At 32.4% G+C, this 13,866-nt stretch overlaps 1 protein-coding gene across 1 annotated transcript in view; it reads left to right on the top strand.

Moving 5' to 3' along the window:
• LOC135922551 (AP-2 complex subunit alpha-2-like) overlaps nucleotides 1-13,866 on the top strand; it is a 30,488-nt gene that overhangs the window by 14,803 nt on the left and 1,819 nt on the right. The window contains exons 4-16 of the mRNA XM_065456941.1: nucleotides 46-260; nucleotides 1,816-2,019; nucleotides 2,117-2,319; nucleotides 2,595-2,738; nucleotides 3,807-3,973; nucleotides 4,182-4,372; nucleotides 5,234-5,436; nucleotides 5,621-5,748; nucleotides 6,044-6,224; nucleotides 7,961-8,153; nucleotides 9,694-10,012; nucleotides 12,056-12,387; nucleotides 13,221-13,626. Of these exons, the coding sequence (XP_065313013.1) occupies nucleotides 46-260; nucleotides 1,816-2,019; nucleotides 2,117-2,319; nucleotides 2,595-2,738; nucleotides 3,807-3,973; nucleotides 4,182-4,372; nucleotides 5,234-5,436; nucleotides 5,621-5,748; nucleotides 6,044-6,224; nucleotides 7,961-8,153; nucleotides 9,694-10,012; nucleotides 12,056-12,387; nucleotides 13,221-13,626 (2,886 nt within the window). The remainder of the gene's footprint in view (nucleotides 1-45; nucleotides 261-1,815; nucleotides 2,020-2,116; nucleotides 2,320-2,594; nucleotides 2,739-3,806; nucleotides 3,974-4,181; nucleotides 4,373-5,233; nucleotides 5,437-5,620; nucleotides 5,749-6,043; nucleotides 6,225-7,960; nucleotides 8,154-9,693; nucleotides 10,013-12,055; nucleotides 12,388-13,220; nucleotides 13,627-13,866) is intronic.

The raw sequence follows: 13,866 nt of genomic DNA, 5'->3' as shown, positions 1-13,866 counted from the left end.
TATTCCCCTTTTTATATATATAAATATAACAAAATAATTAACAAGGTACACAGAGAAGCAAATAGGCTACCTGTTCATATCTGTTCTGATAAGCCCCCACAACGAGCTCATGAAACTTGTCATCCAAGCACTGAAGAACGATCTCTCCAGCAAAAATCCCGTATTCGTATGCTTGGCTCTCAATTGCATCTCCAACCTTGGATCTTCGAAAGAGATGGCCGAAGCCTTCGGTCAGGATATCCCCAAAATATTGACCACCGGTAAAGATAACGATTCTTGAGGCTTCTATTTCTTTTCCCTACTGTCTTATCGCTTAAATTATAATCTCTGACAAAAAAAATGATCGCATTTTCTCCCTAAGACATAGCTACTAGTCTTCTAGTTATATATATACAGCGTTTAAGTTCTTTATTCTTTTTCTTTAGTGGCTTAAGAGTTGTTAAAAAGCCGACCCGAATCTAAGATTTAATAGCCAAAATAATGTCACCTAAGCCCATAGATTTCGCTATTGGGTGGCAGAAAGGGTTGGACCTCTATTTGTCAAATCTCTAGGCTTACATAATATTAGGTTGGCTAAAATCCTTATCGGGTCACAAGTAAAAACTACCCGAATCGGGCTTTTTATCAACCTCCCTAATTTACTTATTTACGAATATGATCCATCATATAATAATTATTTTCCCTTTTTATGGTCGTTTTAAAAAAAATTTTATTACAAAACTATAGTAGCACGTATTTTATTTCATTTATTCTTTTATGTTTTATTTATCTCACCTTCCAAAAAATAAACAAATCATTTACTTGCCTATTAGTCATATCAACTTTAGCAATTTTTTTCACCCTTATAACTATAACTTAATTTAAAAAAACTCTTAGAAGAATTTTTTGCATCTGAGGCAAAAGACCCAAATCGATCGCAAATGTTTAAAATGAGAAAATCAACATTAAAGTTTAAAATAAAATATAGGAAAAAGTTATTGATCAATTTTGACAATAAATTAATATTTTTTTAATCTAGTTTTTATTTTTATATATTTTGGGAATAAATAAGTTATTAACCACTTCTAACTCAAAAATTTTGAAAATGTCGATTGGAACACTCCAATTCTAGACCGAAACACCAATTAGTATTTTTTGAAATTTTACAAATAATAGGTTATAGCACTTTTTTTTTATTATTAAGGCCTTGTGTTGTACATCCTTCTTAAATTAAAAAAAAATATATTCATCATTTTAGCCAATTTTAATTTTTTTAAAAATGTATTTTTTTTATTTTAGGCGGTGTCCAGTCCAAAACATATGAAATTTTAATTTACAAACTTTAGAAACTTTAATAAAAAATAAATAAAAAGCAATCTTAAATATAAAAATAAAAACATGGCCAAAACATAATTCTGGAAAATTTTATATTATAAATTTCAAAAATTTAGCACCATACGATTTCATTAAAATTTGCGAATGTGGACACAGCCTTATAAATGATATAAAACAAAATTCTTCCATATTTTTCTTTCTATTTTTTTTTACTATAAGCACTTCACACTGCAAAACTAAACTATTTTAAATTCTCCTTTGCTCCTCTGATCAATCTAGTAACGAATGCGAATTTAAATAAGTAATATTAAGATTATAAATAAGAAAGACTACGATGGGAACGTTTATTCGAATCGAATTATATACAACTTAAAACTTGTTCTCTCATCTGTCAGGTTGCCGATATCTTTTGACATCTAATTTATTTTTCTAAAAAAGAGATCAGCTCATTCTGATTTAGAGACTCATAAACGTTTTTAATTTCAAACTTATTATGTACAGGGGACAGCAGCGACAGCGTGAAGCAGAGCGCCTCACTTTGCTTGCTCAAGCTTCTCCGCTCCGGACATCGCGAGCACCTCGTAAATATGCCTGAATGGGCTGGGCGGGTGGTCCACCTACTGAACGATCAGCATTTGGGAGTCGTTACCGCGGCATGTCCTCTCGTCAACGAATTGGTGGGGCTCGACCCGGGCGCCTACAAAAGTTACACCCACTTTTTTAAAAATTCTAATTTAAAGGGAGGGGGGAGATTATGTCCAATTCTCATTTAAAAATATGCTATAACATTATATTTTTACAGCCTGCCCCAACTTAGCTGTCTCAAGGCTCTCTCGCATAGTAACGGCTTCTTACACCGACTTACAGGACTACACTTATTACTTTGTACCGGCTCCTTGGCTCTGCGTTCAATTGCTCCGATTACTTCAGAATTGGACTGGGCCTGGCCTCGAACCTGCCACGAAAGTTAAGCTGCTTGAATGCTTGGATACCGTCTTACTCAAGGTTTTTTATTTAATGATCCTAATTATACACCCCCCCCCCCCTCCCCATTCCATCATACTTTTCCAAATTTAAATAAACTATTCACATATAAATTATACCCTAAAATATTTTAATCATTGCCCCCCCCCCCTTTTTTAGACATGATAGGTGTCTTTAATTTAAATTCTATTGGTGTTCCATGCTGATAAAAAAATATTTCCGTATCATGACATTTTATTGAATTTTTTACTAAATTTAATTTTCTTATTTTTTTAATACAAAAATGTTTATCACAGGCAACCGAACCTCCAAAATCCAAAAAGGTGCAGCATTCTAACGCGCGTAATGCTGTGCTATTCGAAGCTATAGATTTAGTGGCCCATCTTTATAGCTCAATTGAAACCTATGCCCAAGATGGAGATATAGGAGATGAAGGAGAGGTTAATTTTTTTTTAAAAAACAGACAATATAATATACAGTAAGGTTTTTAGATACATGTAACGTCCGTTTTCGAAAACATTGCTGGAATCTTCTAAGAGCCATATTTTTAACTTCCTCAAAAGACAGTTGTAAAATAATTTTTTTTTTTGATTTTTTGTAAAAACTGTAGAGGTAGCATTATGCTATGCCTGCCTAAAAGATGATATTAAAATCAATTTTGTGATGATTATATTATATATAATTTTTTTTCTCTTCTTCCACTTGCCCATAGTTATTCTTTGAATCAGAGGGCAAAATTTGGGGATAAAAGCGAGTTAAAACTTTTATAAAACGGTACAACGTAACCTTCGTTAATGTGTTATCCCTAATTGCATAATTATTTCACTAAGTTATATATTGTAGTTATATTTACGAACCCAGTCTTATTACCCAACTACATGATCAAATTATTTTAGTAATTATCACTACGGAATTTATAAAAAATACTTAAAATAAATAAAATGCGATTTCATATTAAATTTACAATTATGTCATAAATATTATGAAATTAGCTACTCTTTAGTAAAAGTCGGCATGAAGTTGGACCTGTAAAATAATTTTGTACAAGTTAGTTATGCTACCCGGCTCTTAAATCTCTTGTTCAACCACCGGACATAGTTTCAGATATTGTTAACGTCTTATTTTGAGCCGATTTTTAAAAATGGCTAACTCAGTATTTTATCCAGAAAAATATTACGCAAGCCTGAAGATTTGGCTCACAGATAGTACAAATGTCTAGACATCTATTAGCGAAATTTGGAGGCTTAGGCAATTTTTTTCCGGCTTAAATAGAGAGTTAGCCGTTTTTCAAAAGCGGCTCAGAATTATAACACAACTAACTGATAAATAGAGGGATAATATTTTTGTGATCCGAATTTTTCGAAATATATTTTGCAACGCTCGATTTTTGATTTTTTTATCCGTCAGAATGTTCTGGTGTAGCCTTAACCTACAAAGTATTCTCGATCTCTAAATAACTAAAAATATATATAAATTAATAGTGGAAACTTATTTTTAATTTTTTTTAGGCACTTAGCACTTCGACTACTACCAGTAAAAGTCATCACCCCATCACGGAAGCATCCTTGATTCGTCGATCTTGCGATATTTTGGGCCGCTTTCTGCAACATAGGGAAACCAATCTCCGTTTTCTCGCGCTTTCCGCTCTCGGATCGCTCGTCACGGTCTCGTCGGGGTAATAATAAGAAAAAAAAGGAAGGAAAGAAAGAAAGAAATGAGAATATGGAAAAGAATGAATGGAAATTATCTAATAATCAACTATTTTATAAATTTAATTACATGCTTTTATCTTTAGGAATGAAGTAAAAAAATAAAAAGTCGATCTTATTTTTCCAATACAAATTTTTAATCTTATTTTTATTTATTTTTGTTTGTTTGTTAAGTTCTTGCGGATCACGCGCGGATCCTATAAGCGCAGCCGTAACCCGTAATCGCGATCACATAGTTGGAGCTCTGAGAGGGGAGCGGGACCCGAGTGTAAGGCGAGGGGCCGCCGACCTTCTATACGCCTCTTGCGGACCCAATCCCGCAGACTGCGAGTTCGTTTGCTCCACTTTGGCCGATTATTTGACAGGTGTGTTTGTCATGGTCACTTAATTTTACATACAGTTTATATAAAATTTAGTTTAGGAATCGTGGACAATTTTTTTTGGGTTAACTTCCTTGTTATTATTTTTTTTGTCATTTACATGTATTCTTCGTAAATAAAAATTCCTTATTTATATGCTATTTTCCCCTCCCCTTACATTCCCATTTTCATTTCATTATTTTTTTGTAATTCTTTCAAAATAAATGGGGAAGAGGAGGTATATGAGAAAGTTACACCTTGGATCTTAAAGGAGAAAAAAAAACTTAGAAATAAAAGAAAATCGAATTTTTCGTAACTTGATTTAGTGGTAACTGGTATTGAGGTTTGAAACCCGAATTCGCTGTTTTTGTTTTAAATTTTATTATTTTTTTGAATGGAGGTTCTGGTTTCGGTGTTTTTTCTTAATTGAAAAATAAGACGTACTAGTTCCAAGCGTGGGATATTATTTTTTTAAAAAAAACATTAGATAAACCACCTAAAATGAATCATACAAGAATACCATTGTTATAACCGGTTTCGGCTCGTTTTATCCCTGAAATCTATGAATGGGTACAGGTTCCAATTTCAAAATTTTTTTTAAAGAAGGGTCATGCATGTCCCACTTCTGATACTGGTTTCAAACTTTGATGACCACACCCATGCCTAGTTTCGCAATATCGGCTCAATCTCGAGGCACTGACCCACACCTCAAAACAAATTAGCTGAGTCGTTGAGCTACGATCTAGCTTTTTCCCCGCTTGCTCCTCTAGGTTGGGCCGTTTTATATTTTAAATATGGAAGACCGTGGCTTATAGTTTCCCCGCTGAAAACATAATTCGATAATTTTAAATAATATAATTATTTAAGGTGAGGGTTGTGTAGCCCCTGCCGATTATGGCGCCCGAGAGGAGACCGTTCTCAAAATGGCGGCTTTGGCGGAGCGGTACGCCAAGGATAGGACCTGGTACCTCGACACTATCTTGAATCTTATTAGAATGGCGGGCGATCACGTCAGCGAAGAGGTCTGGTACCGGGCAGTTCAAATTGTAGTTAACCACGAAGACCTTCAAGTTTTAGATTCTTTAAAAATCGTTTTATTCATTATTTTTCTCTTTCATTAATCTTATATATATTGGATTTGGAGGTGATGAGGTTTAAACGACCAGAGAAACGAATTTAAATTAATGCTTAAAATTAGGATCTTATATTAATTTATTTTCACCTCTCATCTCCATTTTATTTCCCGTGTACCAGGGTTACGCGGCAAAGGCGGTTTTCGAAGCCCTGGTGAGACCTCCGGTGACGGCAAAATCGCAAAATCCCAATGATCATAATGTGGTGGACTACTTTTATTGCCATGAAAATTTGATCAAAGTCGGAGGGTAAAAAGAAATCAATATATTTTTTAAAAAAATTTCCACAAATCCTTCTAATTCTTCTATCTATCCTTCGTTATAAAACGTAACTAAAGAAATTTTTTTTTAAATATAATTTAATAAGAATTTTGGCAGCATCTGTCCTATCTTTTCTGAATAAAATCTCTATTCAAATTTAAAATTATTACAATGAACTGCTCTTTTAATTTTATTAGTGTTATACAACTTAATTTAGCTACTTTTAAGTTAAAATTGTTTTTTTTTCACTATATATATCAGACTTTTTTAAATAACGATAAAGCTACATACTAGGCGAATTCGGTAACCTGATAGCCGGGGATCCTAGGTCGGGACCAGCCTTGCAATTCGCGGCTCTGCACTCCAAATTCCATCTGTGTTCAAACCAGACCAAAGCTCTACTTTTATCTACTTACGTTAAATTCGTTAACCTCTTCCCCGAAATCAAGGAAGAGATTTTGCAGGTTTTGTCTGTCTTCCATTTTTTTTCCGATTAATCTGTTGACCCAGCCAGCCAATTGTAAGACATTTTAATAACTGGATGCTTCCAAATTAGGGGTTTTTTCAACTTTTGATATTTTTAAAGTTTTAAGATTTCTAAAATGGGGGTGTTTGAATTTTATAAAACAGTCAGTATATAACATTACTACGCCATGTCGGTATGCCACCACCCTTTATTTATTTTTTTTACTCACATTAATTTTCATATAGAAAGGTCAGTACTAATTTTTAATTAAAATCTTAATTAATGCAATTATATATGATTTATTTAATGTAGAAATACATTTAGAATTTAATTTTTGAGTTTTAAACAAATGTCGCCTTGATTTGTCGATATTTGCTCATTACGCTATGATAACCAAAATGTTCGTCCATATTTATCTACCCGATATTTTTTAAAATTAACTATCGTCTGCTTTTATTAAAAAACAATTATTGTATAATTTAATTTTTATTTATAAACATTTTAAATTTTGTTTTCTTTTAATGGATTATATATTCCTGAGATCATTATCAACTCAAATACGAGAGGAAATTATGGGAGAAGTTTACCAAAATTAATTCGCCAGCCATAAGTCAATCTACCATTAGAGACATAAATATAAAAATATAGGTTTTTTGAACTTCTTCAGAATAAAGGCATCTAAAAATAAAACTAATTTAGAAGATTTTGTAAAAAATGGTTGTTAAATTCGGTATTTCTAACCTTCAAAAAGATGATTTTAGAGGCTTTCTACGGAGGCAAGTTTTCCATGTTAATTTATATACGAAAATTATATTCGATTGGATATTCATTTTAAAAGGAGAAAAAATTTGTTGTTTATATGTGTTATTTCATATAGCCTAGGAAGAAAATATTTTTTAGCATCTATTTATTTAGCACGTTGGTCTAAGACCCAACCTATGGTAAACGCACGTGCGCCAGTTTTTTTTCGCGAGGAGATAAAATCTTGTTCCCCAAATAAGAATAATAAAGGGGAAGGCACTAAAAATCACTTTTTAGTTGTTCAATCATATATAATATATAAATTTAACATGTAAAATAAACAAGGGAGCAATGATCAAAATTTTATATTGATTTTGAGACAGTACCAATACGATTTAAGCACTAACCTTCCATCATGATTGCTAAGAACCGTTAAGTTTCCATATAGGTTCGCGTGAGTGCAAAAGGTTTAGGATGTGTTCTCTTTAAATAATATAATTATTATTGTTAAATATCAAGATATCATCAACTCGTTTATTGTAACATGAAGCAAATCACATTAAGATGAATTTCATTGTCATACTTCTAAACCTGTTAAAACCTTAAAATCATAAGATCATCTCAAACCTATTGTAAATATTTGAGGTTTACTCAAAGAAATCTTTGAAGAATGAATTAGAATTTATATAGAAACCGATATCTCAGAATGTGTGCAAAAATCTCATTAATTCAATTTCACACAGAATAAACACAGTTATAAAGGTGTTGTTAGGTGTAACACAATTTTTATACGAAAATAATAAATTTTTCGTTAACAGGGGGGTATATGAAAATTTTTAAAGTGTATTTAATAAGTGTGGTCGAATATCAATTACTTGAGGTAGTATATTAAATGGCTTCCTTATAAATTTAATATTTTCAATATTAAAAAAACCGAGTTTACTTGTATTATATTATATATATCATTTTCTAAAAACATTATTTTTCCTTAAGGTGCTAAATTCCGATTCCAATATCCGTTCTTCAGATCCAGAGATCCAGCAAAGGGCCGTGGAATACGTGCAACTCTGCAATGTGGTATCCCCAGATGTTTTAGCAGTGGTTCTCGAGGAGATGCCACCTTTCCCAGAAAATTCCAGTTCGGCCTCGCTTCTCACTAGACTAATAAAGGACAAGAAAAATACCAGTTCATAATTTCTTATTTTTTCCATGACTAACTTTCTACCCCCCCCCTCCACATCATGGGCACAGATTAACTTTAACACCTTTACCGGTTTTAGTAATATGCCATAGTATAATAGTCGACCAAATTGAGAGTTTACGTTTTGGCATAAATGTTTAGTAAAAAAAACGTAACCGTTATTTATTTTACATTTTTATATAATATTACAAAGCGAAGAATAAAAGAAGTAATGATAAAGCAAACCTATTTGCGTTTTTTTAAATGGTTGCTAACGCCAAACGGTAATTTAACCAATTTGCTCGAGGTCATTTGAAATGCTTTATTTGCGCTTGCAACGCAGCGTTTGAAACACTCAATTCTTGCTCACTATAAGAATATCTGCGTAGTTTGCACAGTTAATATCGAGTTTTAGGTTTTGATGATAAGTATTTAAAAAATGCATTTTTGAGCTTTTTTTTTTAAAAAAAAATAAGACTATTTGATAACTTTTTTAACTTATAACCCCCCAAAAAAGAGTTTGCTTAATTTCAAAATGTAATTAACTAAAAAATGTAGGACATCATCATTTTATTTCTCACAAAACACACATTGGAGTGTGTCACCAATCTATTTATATCGGACCTGCAGGCCCGGCATATATTTCAAAAATATCCGAGCCGGGCCTAAAAATATAAAACCCAACCCAGGCCGGGTCAAAAAAAAATTTTTTTAAAACCTGGCCGATTTTTTTTTCTTTTACGGGTTTGGCCGGACTGCGCAAAAGATGCCTTTGCAGATCTCTGATTAAATTCATATTTTTTCTATAATTGAAAAATTATGTGCTATATCTATATTTACTATATTTCATTCATTTATAATTTAAAAATTAGAAATATCTCAAACTATATTTTCCATTAAAAATTTGTTTAGTTCATTTATTTTAAATTTATAATATACAGGTTTTACATCTCAATAATTAAGCAAAGTAAAATATTATTAATAGAAACAAATTTGTGTATATACGTTAAGCTATTAGACACAAATATTACATTCCTGATCTAATTGATTACAAAATATATAAATTTATAGCTATATATTGTATTATGTATTTATTTAAAAAGGTCGAATAATCAATAGAATATGAATCACCTTGATATGATATGCTACCTCATTTATTATAATAATAATTACCTTTTATTTGTAAAGATTTAATATATTTTTTTATCAAATTGTCATCAACTATTGGCTGGGTTCTTCATTCTAATATCACGTGTATAAAAATTGACATTTAAGTGTTCCCACATGCCCCGTTCCCTCACTTTGAGCGAAATGATTAGAATATTATCATGTGCTATCATGATATATTTTATTGTTATCTGATAGAAAAGGGATTTAAAAATTTTTTTCACATATTCTTATCATAATTATCGATATTGTGTTTGAGCTTCATTTTTTTAAATGAAATAAAGTGTTCTGATATGCCCCCTGTTTTTTTGCCCCGGTATCCCCTAATAAAAAAATTAAAAACAACCTTTTTTTACCTGTATATTTTTTTTAAAACTAGACAATAAAAAGACGTCTACAACGGAAGATATGGCCACTCCCAAAAAGCATACCCGCCATCCTCCACAAGAGCACGCCAACGACAACCTGGACCTAATCTCAGTGACGTCGCCATCTCCATCCGTAGCTCGTAGCGTTCCTGGGTTAGTTGAAATGGAGGCGGAAGGAGACGTGTTTGCTCGATTGTTCGCGCCCACGCAACACAAAACCAAAAATGACCCCATCATTTCCGCGTTTAAGGACGCGGGAGAGAATCATCACGAATCTACGAATAATAACATCACTAAGGACATTTACGGTGGCTATTCCATGGATAATAGGTGAGAAGAAAAAAAAATAAACCAATTTTAAGTACATTTTTTTAATCATTGGAATTGAAAAATCATCATACAATGAATGTTTAAATGGCTCGATTTGAGCCGGTTTTTAGAAATGGGTAACTCGATTATTGAGTTCACCGTTTTTAAAAATAGGCTCGAATCGAGCCGTTTAACAACACTACTCACTCACTCTCACTAAATTAACGATTGCCGATTTTCTCATTTTTTTAATAACTTTTTGTCATTCGAACATTTAAGATGACAATATTGATAAAATGAAACCAATTAATTTTTTAAAATATTATTTGCGGATAAAATTTTTAAGTTAATCTAATGCAACAGTATTTGCAATAATTTTAATTATCTAAATCTTGGAATGAAATAAAAGCTTGGAGGGTTTATTTATCAAATTTGTCTTGAATTATTCGCACTAAAAGTTTGTAAGATTTTGGTGCGTTGTCAGCTTTCTGGCATATCTAATCATCGTTTAGCCTCTATTTAACCGTTGTTAGTTATGAGCTGATTTGATTGATATAAGTTTACTATTATCGATGAGTCAACTAGATCATGACGAGTATACTTTATTTATTATATATACGACAAAATAAAATCATAATTTCCCCAGAAACGCCACTAATGACCTACCTTTCCTAGCATTTGTGATTACAACTGAATATGCGTGATTGAAAATATCTTGATGTATTTCACTATACCTCGATCACTTCTCACTCCCTGGTTGGTTCCAAGCGCGTAACCAATGGGGAATGCATATTTGCCTGTTCTCGCAAATATCATTTTAAGTTAATAAAAATTCCCTCCTACACACCCTCACCCCCCTTCCCCCTAAAAATTTAGGCAATATATCATTATAAGGAAGAATTTGAAAGAAAAATTAATAAAAGTCAATAACCTTTTAAAATACGACTATAATTCAAAAGAAAGAAAGCAATTAAAAAATATGTGAGAACCATTTTGAATTATTTTTATAAAAATATAATATAGCTAAAGGTCTACAATAAGTGGACCTTTATATTTCCAATAAAATTTATAGGGAAAAAGTTTACCTAATAGTGCCCCCCCCCCATTTAGCAAAATCCTGGATACACCAGTGCCTCTTACAAATTTTACCAAAGAATCCTGCTCTTACTATTCAAATTATACATTTATGCTGCAACACATGAACAATGGACACACCTTAAGGCAAGTTTCCTTCATTGTTTCATCTAATTAGTGAAACATAAGATGATTACACTAGTAAATTCGCTAAATAATTTATTTTTGCAACTTTTAATTCACTTTAATATCTCTATGACGCTCGCCTAGATACGAGCCCTTCCATCCTTACCCCCAAACCAGGAAAATTTCTCATTTTTATCCCTGACTCTTTCACTCCACAGCTTCACAATGCATCTTCTTGTCACCTCGACTTTTTCAAGTTTCAGTCGTTGCATCCTCTCCCCCACGCTTTTAATACCGAACTGGCTTCACAGCTTAGCGGGTCTTTAACCGCATTCATTACAGTCACATTTTCTCTTGTCGTTGTTTGACTGTATTTCTCGCCTGTCTTTTTTGGTCGCAGACCTACCAGAATAACAAATAATAAAATGTTTTAAAGTTTTTATTTGACTATTCTATTTGAATCATTTTAATTGGGCTAATAAGATTAATTTTTTAAGAACTTTTTAAGTCATGGCTATTGCCAATTCGACTTAATCTACGGGCGCTGCATACCGAGAATAATCCGCCAAGAACTGAAACGCAATAAAATATTTTTACCTCTTCAAGTTTTAGGCTAAAAAAATCTGTTTTTTTTCCTGCTTAAAATGGAGAAATATTACCCAACTATACCCCTAATCTCCTAAAGTGATGAAAAACATATAAACAAAAATTAGTAGTTATGACAAATCTTGATGACATGTCTGACTTATTAATAAGTGTTCTATTAAAATTAGGCGCTTGCAGATCAGCTCACGAAAATTGCGATTTGCAGCATGTCTTACTTTTACAAATATTATGATAGTATAAATAAAACACGATATTTAGGGAACATCCAACGATTAGTCACACCCCATTGAGAGAAATCCTCGGCCGATTCGCTCTTAAGAACGCGGGTCTTCTTTATGAAGATTCGCGCTTGCAAATTGGCGCTAAAATTGGCCAATCAGCTGGTGGTGGCAAATCGAGCAACCAATCGGTGACCGTCTTTTACGGGAACAAAAGTGCGCGCTACGTTTTGGAAAATTTTAGCGTTCGGGCTTTTTTTGATTCCACCGGAAAAGATGAAAGGAAACCTGAAGACTTGCATAATACGGGAAGTTTGACCAACGGTGGCTTGAGTTCGTTTTCAAAACCAGCTGTAGCCTCTATCGATGATTATATCCTTTTTGAAATATTTTTAAAACTTTTTTTAAAGAAGAGGGGGAAAAAATCTGTGAGATTTTATTCGAACTTTTTATCAATCATTTTCCTTCTTTCTTTTTTTGCAGATTAATATCCTTTTAAGTCCAGAGGTTCGGGTTCGGTCTAGATCCCTTATACAAAGAACTCTATAAAAAAATATATTAAAATGCCTAAAATTAAAAGAATGGAATAATTAAATAAAGATCTAACAATTGTGTTCCCAATAAGGAACCATAATGTTACCCAAAAATTTCGATTTAATTTTTTTTGTTTAATATATAAAAATTCTTTGATCTTCGTTGGAATTCACCTAGTATGTATTTTTTAAAAACGAAACAATTGTATTGAAAAAAATGCATAAATAACTTTAATATTCATTTTTGATTCTAATTTGGGTTTTAGTAAATTTTTATGACTTTAATAATAAACTATATTCATAATTCCTGTCTAAAAGTCGCACTCGGTTTTCTCCAAAATAATAAGCTTCCTTAGACTAAACAAGCTTTCTACAGTAGCGCTTAATGTTAATTAGACATTATTATATAAAGGTATTTTTAAAATGAAATTTAACATATTTTACTAAATCTGAAAAGTAACTAGTTACTCGATACATTCCAAAGAGTATTTCAGAATTTAAAACCGGATCCAGAATCCCTTCCATTATTAACCTGGTTTGTAAAACCGTAACAAACCTCTTTTTTTAAGTGTAGAAACGCCATTTTGGGGGTAGTCAAGAGATATGCAAAAAGTTCTTCTTAAATTAATATCCTTAACTCCTCTATCCTTTTTGTCTTGTCATGTGATTCACGTATCAGCTTAGTATCTTCAGCCTTAAACATCGACAAATTAGGGATAGGTGTACAAGCCCAACAAAATTTTTCAGTTATCAACCGAGTCTCACCCTCAGCCGACCCAACCTCGGAGTATTTCTATCGAACACCTCGCTTACGGGTTGAGTTCTCTATCCAAACCCAAAACCCCTCCTCATCCGACCCCTTTACGAGTTCGACACTTTTCAATTCCGACAGCAATGCGTCAAACAAAAGCAACATTTTCAGCGATAATTTTAACGATTTCACCGGCGGGGGCCTTAACAAGCAGCAAGGAACCAAACAATGGTTTATGATAGATACCTACTTACCGATCTGCATCAACAAATTTTGTGATGCCCAGTCGCCTCAAACTATGATGGATCAAAGCGGATTTTTTCAAAGGTTATTTTTTGTTCTTTCTTCCCCCTTCCCGTTTAAAAAGCGTAAAAATATTTGCGTTTATCGTGAATACGTTTAGACAATTGCATTTTCGTTACGAATAAAAGCTATTATATAGGTTTGTGATGTATAATTCGGATAGGAATATAGAAAATTATATGCGCATTTGTACTTTTATATATTAATACATTACAAGGTACATAATAAAAAAAACTCCTAAGAAGTCGTCCGAGCTTGCTTCTT

This window comes from Gordionus sp. m RMFG-2023, chromosome 1 (assembly GCF_954871325.1).
Source record: "Gordionus sp. m RMFG-2023 chromosome 1, tfGorSpeb1-WG-v2, whole genome shotgun sequence".
Taxonomy (NCBI): domain Eukaryota; kingdom Metazoa; phylum Nematomorpha; class Gordioida; order Chordodea; family Parachordodidae; genus Gordionus; species Gordionus sp. m RMFG-2023.
The sequence above is the reverse complement of the archived record's forward strand: the minus strand, read 5'-3'. Positions and strand labels throughout refer to the sequence as shown.